At 41.4% G+C, this 20209-nt stretch overlaps 1 protein-coding gene and 1 long non-coding RNA gene across 2 annotated transcripts; one reads left to right on the forward strand and one right to left on the reverse strand.

The window, feature by feature from the left end:
• Positions 1-1566: 1566 nt before the first annotated feature.
• On the reverse strand, positions 1567-7850 carry LOC119729018 (SPRY domain-containing SOCS box protein 3-like). The gene has a single exon (XM_038201502.1). It carries the CDS (start codon positions 7514-7516, stop codon positions 6776-6778), a length of 741 nt encoding a protein of 246 aa, XP_038057430.1. The 5' UTR covers positions 7517-7850; the 3' UTR covers positions 1567-6775.
• Positions 7851-8552: 702 nt separating this feature from the next.
• On the forward strand, positions 8553-11547 carry LOC119729021. Its single transcript, XR_005271179.1, has 3 exons — positions 8553-9168; positions 9937-10080; positions 10521-11547. It is a non-coding gene; the product is annotated as an uncharacterized LOC119729021 (long non-coding RNA).
• Positions 11548-20209: the final 8662 nt, after the last annotated feature.

Genomic DNA, 20209 nt, shown 5'->3' on the forward strand with positions numbered 1-20209 from the left:
TTGAGTTTTCGTCGTTACAATAACTTTGTTTACATCGCGAATAGACAGAATTCGGCGTGCGGTGAGCGGTGTTTATGTACCGCGCCCTCTTTTGGAAGAAATTGATAAAATAAGGAGTGTTCCTATTTCCCGAAAAACGAGTGTAGCCTATTCTTTTTGTTCAAAAGTGAGCCGGGCATCCGTGTTGATTTTTTGTCAGTGGTTGTTACCGCTATTTATGTGGCGCGCCCTCTATTGAAAGAAAATTAAATTAGATCGTTAGGCACGTTGTCTCCGTACAATGCGAGACCACGACTGTTTAGCATGATTTCAAAAGAAACCGTCAAACACTAGAAATAATATGACAGAAACAAGAAAAGTGTTTTTAAACGCGAAAAACACAATTCGACTATAATTTGTGACCGTATTCACCCCGAGAAACAGTCATGCTAGAATTTTATCTTGGTTTTCCGCAAGAAAAAACGATGAGAAATCACAAGTTTGGAGATGGCCAAAATAGAATTTTACTTACGATCTTTAACATCCGACAGCTGCAGACCTAGGTCTCCTTGTTCGTGCGTGTTTGTTTTCACATCGCGTATAACGAAGGCTGAAAGGTTGTAGATTTAGTCGGGCTGGCTTGAATACAGTCCAAACTGTTCTTGGGTATGACATACCCAGGACAGTCCCAACAATAGCTGGGGCAACCTCCATAGTTGGGACGTAACATACATCGCCAGCAGTCTAAGCATAAGAGTATAAATAGCGCCCTCATGATTTAAGTTTGTTGCTTCTGCTTTTCTTAAATTCACTCGTGTCTCCCCCCCCCCCCCCCCCCCCCCCCCCCCCGGACAGCCTGCCCAACCCTTGTGCCCTGCCGGCCTGCCGTGGTGTCCCTCCTCGAAATATAAGAGAGCTCTACATCACCTTGTGAAAATATGGCCAAACTTATTAAGAGACCCCTCCAAAAAAAGGAGGGGCACTGATCCTTCCCCCCCCCCTCCCCGCATTTTGGGCCCCAACCTTTATACGCCACTAGCCTGGTTCCAAAAGCAAAAGATTTTGACTATTTCTGATGAATCGGAAGTCAGGTACCCGTCTGCAATGTCACTAGACCAAAATGGTTGGAATGCCTCCCGTTTCCGAAAATGTCCGAACTATGCCGAATGCATTTCGTCGACACTCTCGGATAGCGCCCGGGTATTTCCGGTTATAAAATAGGTTTTTATTTGCCACGCTTATTAAAAAAAAATTTTTTTAATCGGTTGATAATTAATATTCCTTGCTTGCATTTAACACATTTTCCATTTCTTAAACAACAGAGGGCGCTATTTTTGTTTATTGTTATGCGAAGCCTGGCTTTCATTTTTATAACAAACAAATGATAAAAAAATATCAGGTTAATAGCTTTTATTACAGGGGGAAGGGACGTCAAATTAAAAGAAAGCAACTCAACATCACATATCAATATTCACCCCGAACCCAACCCCTGTAAAAAAACAATAAATAAAAAATTTAATCAAATTAAAAAATAGCAGGAGTCAAAGGGAGTCGACGCAGACAAAAACTTGACACAGACCTCACGCGTAAAACTCAAATCAATTTTTATTCGTTGTGAATAAATTAAGGAAAGAACGAAACGCTTAGACTCTTTACTACTCTGAATGGCAATTATGACGGCAGATGCTTGAATGTGTCACTCAGTTACCATGGCAACAGAATAACCACATCCCATATTCATTATCAGAAATCAATCACAATAAATATTTTTTTTCTAATAAATTACTTGGAATACAAATACTTGGGGCTTTCTTCCAGAAAAATTATTAGCTACAAGAAAGACAAATTCATCAACCTTATTTGTATCTAAATGCTAAAATGTAATTCATGAATAAATTAAATCGGAATTTATTCAGCATTAAGACATATGTACATCATAAGTGGATAATGTGATATGGACATATAGGTTAATTGTAAAGAACCAAATACATTCACAAATATCTTACTTTAGATCAATTCAAAAATAAATTAACATTAAGTTAAATTTTCCATAAAATGTCAAATTCAGAGGACTTTTTTTTTTACATTTTGTGTAACCGAAACAATGATGAATATGCAAATTACACTGAATTAAGAATACAAGACAATTAATCCAGCTGAATGTGTTCACCATATCGAACATTACTTTAATGGTTGTTGTTGTTGTTGTTGTTGTTGTTGTTGTTGTTGTTGTTGTTGTTGTTGTTGTTGTTGTTGTTGTTGTTGTTGTTGTTGTTGTTGTTGTTGTTGTTGTTGTTGTTGTTGTTGTTGTTGTTGTTGTTGTTGTTGTTGTTGTTAATATATTGAATACAATTTTGCTTAATTCATTTTCTAATCTACTCGCATATGAATACACCTATGCTGATCACATGACTGCGCCTGCGTACTCGGCAGGAAGCAAGTCTAAGATGCACTACATAAGAATAGCAAGATTCCATAGCTCGGAGAAATATCAATCAATTACTATATACAAAAGTAAAACGTACTGAGAGACATGTTAAAACAGACAGGTATTATTCCTTAGCAAGTTTGTACGAGGTTGAAGTACATCCGGGGCTTCGAAGCATAATCTGCTCGCATGCACCCCAGGGATAGACCACTTCACACATTACAAACGAGCAATGAAAAATTATAAACACGAATAACGTAACACTATAACTCTAAATATCTAATGAGAATAGCACACCTTAGCGGTATATGTGAAATGTGTATACACAACGACGAAGATATGATAACTAAGTTATGATAACTAAGTTATGATAACTACGTTATGATAACTAAGTTATTCACTACAATCACAGCCGAGAAACTACACTTCATATCACTACAAATCACCCGCAGAAAAAAAAAATCACTACATTTTATCACTGACGCTACAACATCATGGAATGTATTCTTGCACAATAATATATGTGATTATCACAATTCACATAGATTAACAAAGATTTTAGTTCAATATTGCACCTTCCCGGCCTCACAACTGGTAATAATAGATTAGTATTTCATACTAACTATCATTACTAGTAATCATAATCGCTATTTACATTAGTTATGAATATCTTAAGTTAAATTCTACTCTACGGCAAAGAGCTAGCTCGAATACTCGGCTATTGTCGACTGTAATTGTTGTGTAAACGTTTAGTAAATTAGTTAACACGTCACAAAAAAACATAACGTGACGAAAACCACTCTTACCACAGTTTACGATAGTCAAGCATCCGAACTAGCTCAATACTGCGCCATAATCCCAGTTAAAGTGAAATACAAAGCACCATTCGTTTAGTACAGTGTAGATGGTGACAATCACGCAGTAGCTGCTTTGAACACAATTGTTAGCAACATGAACTACACAAGGGCTAGTACTGAATTTGTTAGCATAACACAGTGACAAAGTAATTAACTATGTATGTGGTAATAATTAATCATTGCACATTCCATGACAGGGCCATATTGTATAACATTACATAACTATTGGGGTCAGTTGAATTTTTGTTATATACTGTCGAGTTTTCAGAAATATTTGTAATTACCGGCCCAGTGTCAAGTTAATTACATTTACAGCGCATCTGACTAGTTCTTGTTTTAAAATTTTTTTGGTTGTTTGTTTATCATCCAATGAGTATGTTAAATCCAGGTTTGTGAAAGTTTTATAGTCCTGCGCCATGGCGACCTTCAACAATGGGTTTGAAGTGAAAACTCAAATCCTTATGACCACTTTTGATAGATTCATAATTTTAAAAATATCAAATTATTAAATCCAAGTATTGACAGGATAATTGCATTGTTGCTCGGCAGCTGCTGAACTGATTAATCCAAGTCTCATCATCATTACCATCGTCTTTACTACTACTATATCTGTCTCTTAACTATTCAAACTCCTCAAATAAACACCACTACTTTAACTAGTTGCTAGTAATAATATCTACTTCGGTTATAGGCAGCGTTTGAGCGGGTTAAAGTAAGTCTGACTTTTGTCGAGCAGACACACTATACACAGGCAGTTTCCGTTTTCAAATCTCTAAAAACAAAACCACTATAGTTTCTGATGAAATAATACTGTTTGTCTATGATGACGTAACACTTGTTTACAACCGATGCGCCCTCTTGAGCTCAAGGCAAGAGAAGGTTTTGTTTTGAAGTCTCCAAAAAAATTATTCTTCATGTAGTTTCATGAAAAAAACCATTGCATGACGCTGCTGTGCCTTCTGAAACTTGTCTAAATGTTGACTAGCCACTTGTTTTCTTTTTTTTTATTCAAGAGGGGCGCCCCAAGTTGAAACAAGTGTTCCATAATCTTCATGTTTTATGCTTTATTTTTTTATTTTTTTGACTAAATTCTATATTTTTTTGCGAAGCAACCCCTTCCTTTTCATTTTTTTGAATTTTTTTTTTTTGGAATTTGAATAACTACAGAACTACATCTACTTGAAATGAGTTGATTGCTCACACATGTTGAGTGCAGGGTTCGTTATAAACAAACTCACTGCCTCGTATACCCAGACATAACATTATGTACACTGTACATAACGTTCTCGTTCTAAACGAACACATAAAACAGACACGAACACGAACGAAAAACTCAGTAGGCCTATGGCCTTCGCCATAAACGAACTCTCCCGAACCGAAAGCCCACACACGTCAACACTTATTTACAATAAACACTTCTGTCTTGTACCCTTCGGTCGTGTGAGGTTTGTAAAAACAAATCTACTCAACAGAAAGATGAGTTGTCAGAGAACACGTAATTGGTATGTAAATTTATGCAAGTGTATTCATTAATTTACATTTGTAAAAAAGACAATCTTTCACGAATTAATTAAGTTTTCTAATCTACGTTCATTGATATGAGTTGTTTGTTGAACACTTTTGACTTTCACAACAAAGTTACGGTCAAAAATAATCAGATCTTACATATTAGACGAAGAAAAATCAGAGGAGCTTTTAGAAGAACAGAATGAAGTACTCATGCAAAAATGGTCTCATATTTACATAATGCTGCGTAATATTGTCATTGCGCTGGATTTAGGAAAAACATAATACAATTTGCGGGGGAAATGGGTTTGCTTTTCCACATTTACACCTTGAATTAATACGATTTTGACATCCTTAAAAGATGCTTGCCATCTTGAAATATAAACGACTGTTTGCAGATTTTACCATCGAATGGTTTGTTGACATTCACACTGATGGCCGAAGCATATACACACTGGCCGAACTAGCTCTGTTCTTTTGTCCTCCTGTATACTAATGGCCATTACCTTACCTCCGTTACTGAGGACTATCCTTTGGACCAATCACATAGCACGTAAGATGAGCGCCTCCCCCAAGGAACCAATAGACTGCCTCCTCTCACTTTGTCAAGCTCTGGTGATAATGATGACGATAATGGCGCCGCCCAAACTCCGTGGATGTCAACAGCAGCACCGTGTCCCGAAGGGTCGCGCGTGCCGGTCTCGTGGGGCCTACAACCGGGCGGATCTGTGGTGGTGGTTGCGCTGCCCTCCTGTTCACCGCTTCCCGAGGTCCAATCAAGCAATCGTGTCTATCTGCGATGCGACAGCCGGGCCATACGACACGGTCTTCTGGCGATGTTTTTTTTTTCTGACCCGCAGATGAAACTCCCTGGCCCCGTGCACACAGGAACAAAGAGCGCTCCAAGACTCGTTGCCGACGTGAGTGGGTCACGTGGTCGCGGGATGCCCTCCTGTTGCCATGGGAATCCTGCCGTCTGTTGCCATGCTGATAGTTGCGAGAACAAAGAAGTGCTAATTGCCGGCCTTGTATGCACTGTAGTCGTCGCCGTGGACAATACCAGCAAAAGAACATTACTCTGTTGTACGCACACACTTTTCCATGTCGAAAAATCCTAATCAAAAACACAGTATAAGTCTTCCTGAAATTTGATAGGATGCGGCGAACTGTCTACATTTCTGATGCTGGTTTACGAATTTCTAAAAGGGGTTTTAAATGAGGAAAATGTCATCAATCGCAGGCAGCCAAACATGTCCATGTTGAACAATGGTAGTGAGGTTCCTGTTCCGTGTTTGTTTGTCGATGTAGAAAAAAATGAGCGCATTGACTGCGTCAGTGCACATCTGCGTTCTGTAATGTTCTACCTTCACCGACGCATGAATTTATGTCTGCTAAATGTCATTTCATGAAACGGGACCAATGAAGCCATAATTTTTTTTTTTGGCTTTCAGATACAGAGTAAGAATTCATGGAACAGCCGTTTGCGTGTTATCTTATCGTGTCCCAATTCCTACATGAGACCAGTTTTATGGGTTTTTTTCCTCCAAATGTTATGGGTTTTTTCCAAATGTTTTGATGTTAAAAAACATTCATCTCTACATACATCTGGACGCGTGTTCTGGTATCGATTCTTTTGTCAGTTTATTGTTTTCTCTGCGTGAAGCTCCCAAATTAAATATGCACGAAGTGACAGATGTCGGCGGCTTACATGACGTCACCGACGGCCAATATGGCGGCTGCCGGTGAAACAGACGACTGATGTGTGTTCGAAACGATGTGCAGGGATAAGTTTCAGCTGTTCTGGGCGTAACAACATTTGCAAAACAGTAATTCGAACCTGGGTCAAATATGAGTTTTGTGTAGCAGTTCTCTTGTTCACAAAGTCGTTACTGTTAGCGGTTTTTGCGGTAGTATATAAAGTGACAGCGGCAGCGAAAAGAGTTTATTTACAAAGGACAAAAGATTGTTGAGATTTCACTTGAAAGACTTTCTCAGTGCTGAAATTTCATGTCACACCGCACGGGGCTTTTAAGGGGGCCATAGGGTCACTACCATGAGACTGACGGGAACACTCACGCACAATGTTGTTCCTCAAGATCGCGGGCAGGAGCAGCCCTCCAGCCTCGCTCTCGCTTCGAAGATGCGTTGCTATGGTCACGCAGCACCTGTCCTCCAAGGAAACCATTCTCCTCCTCATGTTGACCAGGGTCATTTCTGTTTTTGCCGCGGTGGAGCAGACGAAGGGGTAGAGCTCGCAGGTGTAGCGATTCAGCCCGGTGAAGGCTTCCCCGAGGCACACCCCGTCTTTGTAGAAGGTCAGAGTTCCCTTGATGCCGTCGAAGAGCAACCCAACAGTCGTCGGCTGTTTTTCAGGGAAGGGGTCGGTGAAGGGCGTGGAGGTGCCGCCGTGCCACAGGAGACCCTTGTGGGACAACCCCCAGCTCTGTTCGTTCTCCCCCAACATGTTGATGAACTCGTCGATGTGGAGCCGGGTCCGCTTGGTCCCGATGCCGAACATCATGCTGGTGCCGAACACCCGTCGCGAGAGCCGCAGCTCCCAGTAGAACCGGCCCCGGTTCAGCACCCGGGTGCCCCGGACCCCGGCCGTGCCGTTGGACCAGTTGGGGTGGAAGACGGCGGTCTCGTTCCGGGCTCCTTGGAGTTTCACCTCGTGCGATTTGTCGGCTTGGCTCCAAGACCAGAAATCCTCGCATCCTTCGTGCAGCAGAGGCGATGTGGTCGCCATCTTGAATGATGATGTAGTTATATAGTGTTTATGATAAGTGCGCAGGTACCAGTATCCAACTCACGATAGCAAGGTGGTTTTTCCCGTACACAACGCTATGACTCGTGCATGCAAAACAACCGGAGTGGATTATTTGTGCGATTTGATGCGTCGATGTTTCCAACTCCCAAGCCGGCACATTGCTGGTCTCAACTCTCCTGGCCTTGCCTCAAAGAGCCTGCAAAAACTCACATGATGCTCTCCCGGCACTGCAACCACCGATGTGACGAGTTTTCACCGACAAATGTGGCGTTTTTATAGCCGGGCGGACGGTAAAAAAAAAAAAAAGCTGCGGCCGGGCTCAGCTTGCCGCAGCCCGCATATTACAAGTGTCAGATAATTGCATTCGCGTGCCGTGAACTCGTGGCCAGGCGGCACGACGGCCTGTGATTGGTCGTCGCTAAGGCTAGTCGCGTGCGGGTTGTATCTGCTCTACATATTCAAGTAGTTCTCAGCGCATCCATCCACAACTTTAATCCCCCATCTTCTAACCCTTACATTTCTCCAATCCCTTCTGTCAACATAATCAATATACGGACTCTTGTCTCTCCCCCCCCCCCCCCTTCCCATTCACGATATTTGTTGGCCCTTCCGTTTTTCTGTGTTGGTTCGACGAGACTCACTTTTAATTTTCACTTTGGGAATCTTTTGTCCTGTCGCTGTGTAGTATAATGAACTGACTACGGAGACCAGGGACCGGAGCGATCTGTGAGGGGGACAAAGACGGGGTCGCCCTCCCGTGGCATATGGCGAGGCACGGTGCCCATCAGCACCCTAAAAGCCGGTCAATATGGATAAATAAGTTTCGGACCAGAGACGATCGCATACATTAGCTAAAACAAGCTTGGATCAACATTCACAGGCTATTTTCTTTCTTTGTTTCTACCGGTTTCCAAGTATAAACTAGTGGGTTTTTTTTTAATTATGACAATGATTCGTTACCATGATCTATCACGTTGAACTCATCTAAATTTTAAACTCAATCATTTTGTTTACCCACGGCAGTTTCACGCATAAAAAAGTACGCCCTCTGTTGGCGAGATGGAGTTAGTGGTAATACCACGTGACATCCTAGCGCGATGTAAATAAACATTACGCGCAGCGATCCCTTTGTTTCGTTGGTGGATTTAAATACCCCGCGAAAGATATAAAGATTGATTGGTTAATTAAAATGAATATGCAACAGATTACCAAATAAGGCTCTACAAACATCAATGAAGCTATGTACGGTCGACAGTTGCCATCTAGCGTGCACAAATTCTGATAATGTGTGTTTTTTATGCAGCGTGTGACTTGTGACCTGGTTCGATTTGGCGTTTTTGTGCCGTCATTTCCACTTCGAGAAAACATCATTTTTAAACTAAAATGCAGTTTTGTGACGCATACTTGGTCAATCTATCAATAAATGGGTTATCTAGGTTCACGTTGATATAGACGAAAGGTTCGGGTCGACATGCTTTCGTGAGATTTTAGCCAATATTGAGGGTGAATAAAACAGGAATTCGTCAAGTCGCGACGTACGAAGTGTACATGCAGTGTCATGGCGTGACGAGTGGGGACCTTCGTGGCCATGTTGTGGCATGATTTCGGAGATTCAGACGGAAATCTCAAAGGTAAGCCTACAGATTATGTATTTACTCTGCTCAGAAGATGTAGTTTTTGTAGTTTCTCCTTGTTTTTAGCCCGCGACACAAGGATTTTGTGTACGTACGCCGCGCCATGACAGGAAGTCATTACAGTAATGTCGTACATGAAACAGTCGTAGCGTAGGCGCCTTGAGCTATCCCACAGCACGCACTTTTGGACGACGCAACGACTCGTGTATGTAGAAGACTTTCATCTAAGAAATATTTCTGCCCAGTGTGCCTTGCTAGTTGCAATTACCCAGAAATCGTATTCGTAATAAATAATCACAATGCATTCCATAATCCTAACAAGGAAATCTTCCAATTTCAATATGATTTTTACATTTTACTAAATTATAGCATAGCCCTACAAAAATGTAGGTTACATTGCCATCATTTCCTTTTCGCCCTCACTGTTCAGCTGTTTATAATTGTACTTTCATGACTTTGTAGAGTATTTTTTTCATTAATTTCAAATTTGACCTGGGAAAATGACTTGAGACTTAGTTTAAATTGGACCGACTTAACATTTGTACCTGGGACCAAGTTGACCTGGAAGTGGAACTGAGTTGGCCATGCTGTCTCAGACGGTCAGACCCCGTCTGTTAGGGACCAAGTCGGTAACAGTCTTGTGGTTGTTGGGTACGGAGTTTACTCCAAACCCATGTAATGCATGCTCTTGTTCTTGTTGTGTACAAACACAAAAGTCACGTAACTGTACAAGAACTTGAATGTGTACTTTAATTTGCCATCTAGACCTATTGGTTGTCTCTCGGACGCTGTGGAGGAGGTTGGCCTACATTTCTTCTTATGCGGAGTGTACGGCATTCCACCATGACACGCAGATGACGTACCCTGCCCTGACGAAGGATACCTTCAGAAAATTGACAACTTTCATCGGTGAGCATCTTGATATTATTTTACTTAAAAATTGATCATGGCATGTATGTACATGTACATGCATGTACATACATCATGTACATGAATGTACATGTTTACATGTATGTCTGTGCCTATAGAAAAATATAAAATATGAAACTTTCTTATCTTCTATAGTTTTTAACACTCATATTCAATGCAAGAAAAATCCCAGCAAAGTTGTTTAAGATAAGACACAGACAACAATCTTGAAAATAACCTGGCAATAATTTTCAACAAAGACTTTTGAGACGTTTCCTTTTACCTGTCCTTTTCATTTTTTTTACGTCACATTTAACCTAATGTGCACATGTTCAAATTGACGTCAACACCAGAAAAGGACTGGTGTATTTGCTGCCACCATGCATCTCAAAGTATCCCATTAACTTTGTTCCATTTGTTATATTCTTGTTGGCTTTCAGGTTTGAAGAGTTTCTTCCTATTTCTGGATTGAAGATGGCAAAGACATGCATGGCCTCGTATAATGGACGAGCTTTGGATTCCTCCGCATCTGATCTGTACTACCCACCCATTGCGATTGAACTCCGTATCAGTTCCTGACCATGCCATGACATGGCCATGTTCATTCAAACAGCCCAACCCCCACTCTGAACCTTTCTAAATAGTCCATGGTGAGGAGTACATGTACATGTATTTTCAGTGTGATCTGAATTGGGAGTGGTAGGTGTAGTCTGTTCGCTGCCTCCCTGTCCCAGATGCTTGAATAACATAGTTGACGTAAACATTTCATAATGAATAACTTACTGCCGGAGGAATTGAGAAAGTTTGGGAATTTAGGAGATAACTGGAGGTAATCATTGATCAGGACAGTTTCTGTTTTGTCGTTAATGCCATTTCAGATGGTATATATCTTGTCAATGTCACCACAAACTGACACTTGCGCACACATGAGTGCGCTGCACGCGTGCGTATTTACAGATTCGGGATATTTTGGGTTTCACGAACTGACATCCTCCACAGTGCGACACTTTTAGAGTGCACCCATGCATTTTGGGTTTCACGAACTGACACCGATCTTAATTTTAACCAATTAAATCCCTTTTTAATGAAAAATTTGTACATGTTTAATCACACAAGTACACGGATAGATGTATTGCCGCATCATGCTTGGGTGTCAGTTCGTGAAAACAAAAATAGTACAAATATGCCTTGTTGCCTCTAAAAGTGCCGCTCTGTGGTGGATGTCAGTTCGTAAAACCCAAAATATCCCGGTTCTGTAAACACGCGCGCTTACAGCGCACACACGGGTGCGAGAGTGTCGTTCGTAGTGATGATGACAATCTGTACCTGATTTCACGACACTTATTGTAACCTACGATGCATCGTTGTATCCCTAGGATGACGCATCCTGTGATTCATTTCACAAAATATGCTGTAAGTGCGACACGTCGTAGTGTATTCAAAGGACAAACGGTGACTGCATGTACATGTACATGTATTTTCATGTTATGTATTTATTCAATGAACAGTAAATAGTCGTCGAAAAGTCAACAAAGAGTCGTCGATTGTACTTGTGAAAACTTTTCTAAAATATTTAACAAAATTGGCGATGTATGATGCATTCACACTGGAAAAGAACTTCACAGTGGACTGTGTTTGCATCAAATTGTGAAGCGATGAAGTGCTTTGTAAATCTGCGGGTGCAGGTCATCCAGGTACGTGTACACCGAAGTACGTATGTGAAATTTTAATTAAGCGAAAATTTGAAACCTGAAATTGCCATCACCACCACTTATGAAATAGTGCAGTTGAACTGCAGTGCAAGCTCCTTTCTCCAACAAAATATTAATAATAAATAAATATAAAAAAACCTTTACTGTCTTCAGGTGTGAGGGTATGCTTAAATCCATTTGCCCTTTCATAAAGTTGAATTTTTGAATCACTTTCTTGAATCAACTGCAACTACCCTACTTAATTTTTCAGACTTTTCATAGTTTTATAACTTGCCAAACCTGATTTCACTAGTTGAGTTCATACCTGCATTACATGTGCACTTTATTTACTTGTAAAATATGGCTGTTGTGAAGTTTCACTTCTGTAAATGAAACTTTTTTTTAAAAATGATATGGATTGGTTGTGAAATAAACAATGCGTTTATTGCCAAACAAAAACCTATTTGTTATTGTTTTGTTTAAGCTATAGATCCAATTAATTGTCAGCAACTTCCCCCAGAAAATTAAGAAGATAGAGTGTCTAGCTATACTGATGGCAAATTCATGCTTGGTTTTGGATTGTGCTGCTTTAATATGCTGTACAACACTCACTCACTCTACACTAAACATTTGTGAATTTCGGATTGTGTGTTTATTTTGTCCACAGTGAGTGTTTTCATCTAAAGACAGATATAGATGGTTCTTTATTTCTATGTTATCTGTTTTGCATTTTATGATTTTTTTTTTCAATGTCTTGCGATCGTCCCGAATGCGATGGTTTTACGTACGTACACATGTACAATGTACATGTACAGTACATGTGTACACGTTGTACGGCGCTTTTGTGTACACAACACACGCGGCGCTAGGCCAGTTGGTACCCGCGCGCCAGTTTGCATGTATTAGTGGGATACTATATCGTAAACCAGCGATGCAGCAGCCCGAATTCTCAGCGAAGCTTTGGAATTGTAGTCTGACTTTCAACGTCTATATTTTATTTTAAAATGTCGACCCGACCAAGAAAAAGTATGATTTGGCTATTTTCATAACTGAATAATGGTATCAACATAAAGATTTCTTCTGAAAAACTGCGTTTCGCTTTTATTGAAGGCTTTTAAAAGTCTTCGATACGCGAATAAATTCATCCCGCATTGCAAAAATGTTGGCGAAAATTCCCCTAAAACACACCTTAGCATATAAATTATACCCCTTATTCATTTATTTCCTAAGGAAAACATCATATCCCGTCATAGCCCGTCATTTATGATAATAAAACATATTTCTAAAGTGTCTAATTTTGACATTATTTGGGACGAAACGTCGATGTTTTTTTCTGTATGTGGACGGCGCCATGTTGTGTGACGTCACCGGCATCATTGGAGTTCACAAATACAGCACTAACGCCCTACAGAACCTTTTTGTGTGTACGCGCTATGCATGTGGAACTGCCGTGTACCTTCATGGGGGAAATTTTAGAGTCTTTGCACGATCGTTCGGTCACTTTTGAAACAAAGAACCTAAGTTTCATTCTTGTCCTATTATGTCAAGTAGTTATTCCTGAATTGTCAACATCGTTCGTTCCCCTTAACATGTTTCGGTTGGCAAGTATTTTTTTAGCTGGTACCAATTCGGTGTGTAACTTCAAACACGATTTGCTCTTCTTTGTCTCTAGTTGTACGAATGTACTTTCGCCCGTCTGTCTGTGTTTATCAAATTCCGAAATCGACCCAAACTTGAGAGCATCCAAAACCGGTAATAGTTGCGAAAACCTTCAATAAAAGAAAACTGACACGATAGATGAAATACCCAGTCCACACGCTACTTGAGTGCTGCACAAGTCTATCAATAAACATCTGGTACCAAATCTTTATTTCTATATACATTCTCTCAAAGTCGTGCCACCAGACTACTCAAATTAATAGACATGTACCAGTCTATTCTGATGCCTCAAATTGAAAATACATGGCGCAAAAGTTTCAAGGAAAAAAACTCCATGTTAACATTTGAATTTAGATTTCAATCTTTGAACTCGACAAAATACTCAGGACATTTGGAAATCTTAGGGGAATTTTGCCGATTGTTTTCTCTACTCGAGGTCACAGTCTGCGGATGTTTTCGAAACACCGGCTTCGACTGTCATTTCGGCTTCACTTTGGCTTCAGATTCATTGATGAGAAGCCTTCTAAAACAAAAGCGGACACCGAGGTTTTGAAAGAAAATGTGGTGTTTTTTTTCTCTAAATTTGCTTTAACACCCAACGCGCACTGCGACCGTGCGCCAGGCGAGACCGCAGCCCGACTGCCGGCCACGGAGCCGGCACAACATCCGCGTGTTGCTCGTGAGAAACGGCGGAGGCAGTGGGTAGCTACAGAACCCTGCCGCCCGTCCTTTGTCCGTCCTCGCCCCATGTCCCTCGTACACTCGCACCGGTTTCACACCACTGCTTTCCAATCTTCTACTATTTTCTTTTAAATACCAGCAATAAAATATGAAAATCCTGGCCCGGCGAGTAACCAGAGACGGGCTTCATTAGCGCCCGGTGCACGCTGTGGCGAAGGGAAACCCTATTAGACCCTATACTGACAACATGCTGGTCGGTGGCCTTTCAGACAATGACGGACTCCACAATGCAAATTGGAAACTTTGAACGGCACTTGCCGGTTTTTAATTTCTGCAAGAGCATCTTGAGATTATAGGTCATTCCTTGCAAATTCAGGGTTCAAAAATGGTGTCCACGTTCAAAATGACCTATGGAGCAATCTGGCCTTCAAAGATGCAAATACAGATTGGGAAAAAAAACGAACAAAGAACGAACGAGTGAGAACGTAACCACTAAGAAAAAAATAGTTGAAGTCGCAGAAACAATGATTTATATAGCCCCAGCGACAATAAGTTTGACTCGGTCACCATGGCAATTTGTGTCATTCAGATACAACGACAATTATTTACACTGACATACAGACACAATCACTGTCATGACGACACAGCGACAATGCATCAGTTACAGCGACAACGATTTTCAAGACAGCATTCAGAATAATTTTCATGACGTCACAGCAACACAAATTCTAATTTCTGTTATGTCACAGTGACTGAGCAGCATCAGTACATCGTGACAATCATAAATGAAAACAGCCACAATGAAATACAATTTCCAAGACAAAAATGTATACTTAAATCACGAAAAGATATTTTAACAAGCAAACCATTTTTTTAATGGAGTATAATTAGACCAAGGCTACTAAAATACCATCCGAAGCAGGATTTTCCCAAATAGAACAAAATACACTTATAACATTAAATACGAAAGTTAAAAAAAAAATATCCTCGTTTCTTAAAGACGAATCTTGCACTTAGACAAAGCCCTGCGTCTTGGAGTCAGCATCTCTTTGTTCCCCGGCCAAGAACAAAGAAGATGCCTTTCTGAGAGCAGCTCGTCTAGAGCTACAAGACGCCGCGCCGTGACGTGCCGGCGGCCGGTACGCCAGCAAGCAGCAGCGAGAGGAAGACAAGACCGTACTCTTGTGCTCAGTATGGGCCGGGGTGGGGGCTGGCTTGCCCTCTCTGGACCCCGACTGGCCATAGTCAAATGCTCACTTGCTGGAGAGAACAAAGCCACTACTTCTCAAGCGAATGACCAGGACTAAAAAATACCCTCATAAAATCTTATGGCGATAATAGTATCCCGCGGTCATATGTAAGATCTCACTATGTAAGACCGACCCATAAACCTAAGACAATGATCTTCGTTTGGTGAAGGAACACCTACAGCCTAAAGGAATACTTTCAAGAAAAAATGAGGGTATTCTTAGCAAAAAATCAACTGGAGGTTCCCACCATGAGTTTTTGGACATTTTGTTTAGCCTAGGTTTCTTAGTTCACCTACCGTGTTTTCTAATTTCATTGAGTTGTTCTCGTGAGTGCGTGGCACATTCATTCAACGATCTGTTCATAAGAAAAAAGGAAAACTCACTTGTGAAATTCAGAATATTTTGTTTCGAGTTGAAGACCTAAGACGAAGGAAAACACACCTTTATCATTTGGCCAACATGAGTCAGATGCTTAACATTATTGCTCACACAAAGCCTGCTTCATTGTGGGCAAACGAAAGGCCAAAACTGATCTCTCTCAAAAGGCTTTTTCTTGGTCTAAACACCATACGCATGAAAAAAAGTTCCAACTCTAAGAAATTGTGCTGTCTTTCCACAAGTAGGCCTACAAAACACTTTTGTTGGAGGGTTGGGTCTTTCTTTATTCAATTTTCTATACAATTATCTTGATCCCAAATTCAAGCTATTGGTATGGCCACAGTCAGCTAATCCTATTTTAATGTCATATTACACCCAAAAACGACACAAAGGAAGATTATGAAACTCGACACCAAAAAAAAAAAAAGACACCTATGAAGCAGTTAGACGTCTTCGTATTGTGAGAAATGATCACCCACGGCACGTGGCCAGGCGCTCCCATTCTATCGATCCCGTTCGAGTATCTACCCATCGGATAAGCCCGGGCCCAAACAAAGGGGGGCTACGCAGTATTTGCTTGTGAAAATATCCACCCCGTTGTTGAAAACAACAACGGCGTCTAATTAAACATTCGCGCAAGCGGCACGCGCCGACGCGGGGCGCCTATTGTTCCCGGGTGTGGTACGGTGACAGCATATGGTGTGCTGGGGAAGGGTTAATGAGAATTTGGAAGGGAGGGGGAGACTATGGGCGGAAGCATAAGTAAGCTTTGTCTTTTCAGGGGGAGATGGTATAGATACAGAGGCAGAAACGAAGGGAATGGGTGCTTAAAACAGGTGCCTATAGTGGGGTTTTTTTGGGGGGGGGTTCGATATGCGGGTATGCGCCTCATTTGATGGATGAATGCTGGATCGTGATTGGTCGAGTGGGGAGGGGTGTAACTGGGGGATCGTTTTGTCTGTAAAGTCTCCAGTGAACTGTATCCGTGGCCTAATTTGACGCTAATGTGCAAATACACGAGTTTCAGACCCCTATTCACTCCAGTTGTGCGTTGTGTTGGGGAGAGTTGTTGCCGTACGGCGTTGCTCACAAGTTGCTTACATCATTGGGGTATAGGAATCGGTTTCGACCACAAGGAACTTCCTATTCGAAGAATACAAAATACATTTCTGTCTACATGTATTCCTCCCTCCATACAAGTAACCCCACCCCCTCCCCCTCCCCCTGTCCATCCCCCTCCCCCACCCCCATTTTGGATCCTTATACCCACCCCTTGAAAAGGGCTGGTATACGTTTTGTCAAACGTATACCGATTTTCATGGGTATGTTTAAACACATGTTAATTCGGGGGTTTTTTCTTCTAAATAGTCTAGTCTCGGAGTCATCACGACTCATCGAACCAACAACAACTGACGTAATGGTCAAATGGGGGTTTCCCCGAGTATGAGGTGAGGAAAGTGATGTTGTACCTCGAGGTCACATACCTGTTGCGGTACGATTACCGAGAAAGGAGCTTACGTCCGTATTGTGGTCATTGCATAACAAACGGGACACTCAGTGTGATCATAAACATGATGAATCATACCTGTTACTTATTCAACCAGTTACGCCATTCAACATTTCAGATCTGGTCCGCTACTTGGAACCCGTCTACACAAATTAGGAGGAAAGACATTCAAATGCAACCACGCGCCCACACATCGACAAAAGCAAAAGTACACAATCAGGAACTCTGTGCCGTGCGAACGACACTCGCAACAGCGCCACCAACGACAGCACGTAACAAAAGCAGAAGTTTGTTATCGGTCACCGCGTTGCGGTTGGTCCAGTTTTTGACATGTTGCTTCAACTATAATAAGTCGTCAGTTAAACAAATCATTTAACGTTGACAACACAGTATAGTAACAACCTTTTAAAAAAGCGGTGACCTACGGCTTAATTTATCCCAAGAAGAAAAGCATTGTACGGTGGCAGATTTGCATGTAGGGCAAAGTTCTTTCATGTCATTTCTAAGTATTCCATAACTACAACAAGTTGTTCCGATTCTAAGTACGGTTAAAATATCCCTTACAATATGACAGTTTCGTCATGACGGCTCGCTATGGTATTCGGAATAAACTCACCGCAGCGGAAACGAACTTCATTTCAGAATCACTGAAGCGTAAACGAATTCCAACTAACAGAAACTCGCGAAAATCGGCACACATGCTGTGAGCACTCGTAATACTTATGTACACATGTATGTTATAAGCATACCCAAATGGTTAAAATACACACATGTGAGTAAATGACTTTACGATTCCTATGGTTATAGAAAGTGTGCAGTAAATCAATAGCATATCGAAAACTTCTCTACCATATAAAGTGTGAAATTATATCTCTATATTGATGTTTTTCAAAATCTCAGCCTCATCTGCAGCTTCGCCTTCAGGAGATTTTTAGGCCCCAACGTGCAAGCCTTGTGCTCAATATTATGTACATGTTTTGCTTCGGGAATGACTAAAATGATAGTCCAAATTAGTTTAGACTACATGTATTCACATTGGATTTGGGAAATAAATCCGAAGCTGGAACGAGGCCAGGGTTTGTAAAACCTCTAATCATTTCTTTATGAGTTGAGCGAATGACATAATATAGACATAAACATGTACGTGTATGAAAGCCCGCGAACAACCATTGAAAACAAAACTGCCATGCAGCAATACATGAACATAATCAACCCAGATACTGCGATTAAATCGGCCCACGTGCGTGTTAATTAATTATGCAAATACGCGGTTGAAAGGTCATTGACTTGACACAGATTTCTGGAGTAAACAAACACGAACTGTCACTCACGCGCGAGCAATGTACTCGTAACACGGATAGCTAGCTGTGCAAACAGTGCTGCCGTTCGAGTACCCTGAACCGAGCCGAAAATTCCACCCATGACACTGACCCCACAGACCCCCTTTTGTCACCTAGCAATGCTCATAAACTTGAACAACTTTATTGATACAGGCTTGGAGTGTTTTTGTCAATCGTTCGTCAAACTTCTTCATCAGTATTTTGTTCATTGGAGTGGATCGTACGACCATACACACTCTCCCGCAACGTCGCCTGATTTCGAGGTTTCGATTGTCCGGGGTTTGTTTCTCGGACTTTAACAGGAAGCAGACCCTTTGGCAGTAAATTCCAATTTTTTTGGAACAACAATTAATCGAGACTTATACTGTCTGAATCTGGTGGGGTGATTGGGGTGGAGGGGGATATAGGTAGTTCAATCAGTTCAGCAACTGTTGCGAAAAGGTTTACAAGTAGATCGAGGACACAGTAACCTTTCACACCACTCCTATTGGGACAAAATTACTAAAGTGGTTCTACAAAACGTAAGACTGTGCTTGGACCAGATTACTCATCTTCGTTCCTCAAATGATCCGTCAGCACTTATTTTCTGTCAAATCAATTAGCAAAATTTCTCACTGTCTTTTATCGTGGTTGGCTTTCCTATACATGGGGATAAATTCGCGATCGACGTCGGTCTCGTCAGTCTTTGGAGTTGATGGTCTTTTACAAATGATGACATTTTCTCATGCATGAGAAAAGTTCTCAAGCCTTGTGGGTTTTCTTCGTTGTGTGAAAAATGAAAAGGACTCTAAACTCAAACTTAAAGTACATGTTTTAAAAACCTGCACTCACTTTACGCAGAGATTAAACCATGACCTTTCTCGGATATGCGGTGTGGGGCGCTCTCGTACCCGTATTCAGTAGAGCTACGGTGTCTTCAGTTCATAATTGAGGAAAAGGGTTTGGGACTATTTCAGGAGTGTGTAAAAGTAACTGAAGGCCTTAATTTGTTCAAAAGTAAGACATTTGTTCTTTTTTTTTTATTGAAAACGGTGGCGTATTTAGGGGTTAAACTTCTGGGGGCACCACTGGGGTGCACACACATTATTCTAGGTGCCAAATGTTACATATTTTTGTTCAATTTAAGAGTTTTAATGTGGCGTTACTGGGGGGGGGGGGGGGGTTACGGGGGGGGCACGTGTCCCCCCCCCCCTAGTAACGTCCCAATCTTCCCATATTATTGCTGCATCGCATACACTGGAATGGTCAAATTTCACTTCCTGAGTTCTCCGATTTACAATTAGCAAGAATACAAACTGTGGTCGCCAAAATGCCTTCATCACACGAAACAAACGAAAACCGTAGGGAACCTGGTTTATGGTTTAAACCTTGAGAAAACCTCTGTTGACCCTGAGTTCTAGGTAAGTGTTGGGTGCGATTCCTACTAAATAGGAACAGTATATTCGAGGTCAATAATTAAGATGATGTTCCGGGTACAAGATCGACCCCTCTTGGGTAGGTAGCTGAACGTCCTTCGTTCTGTGAGGCACAACTAATTACCTCGGGAGAAAAACACAGTCTTGCTCATGCGCTGAAAATAGATGGAGCTACACGTGTCTAACCGGGTTTTAAGGATATGAATCA

The sequence above is a fragment of the Patiria miniata genome, unplaced genomic scaffold (genome assembly GCF_015706575.1).
Source record: "Patiria miniata isolate m_02_andy unplaced genomic scaffold, ASM1570657v1 HiC_scaffold_20, whole genome shotgun sequence".
In the NCBI taxonomy this organism is placed as follows: domain Eukaryota; kingdom Metazoa; phylum Echinodermata; class Asteroidea; order Valvatida; family Asterinidae; genus Patiria; species Patiria miniata.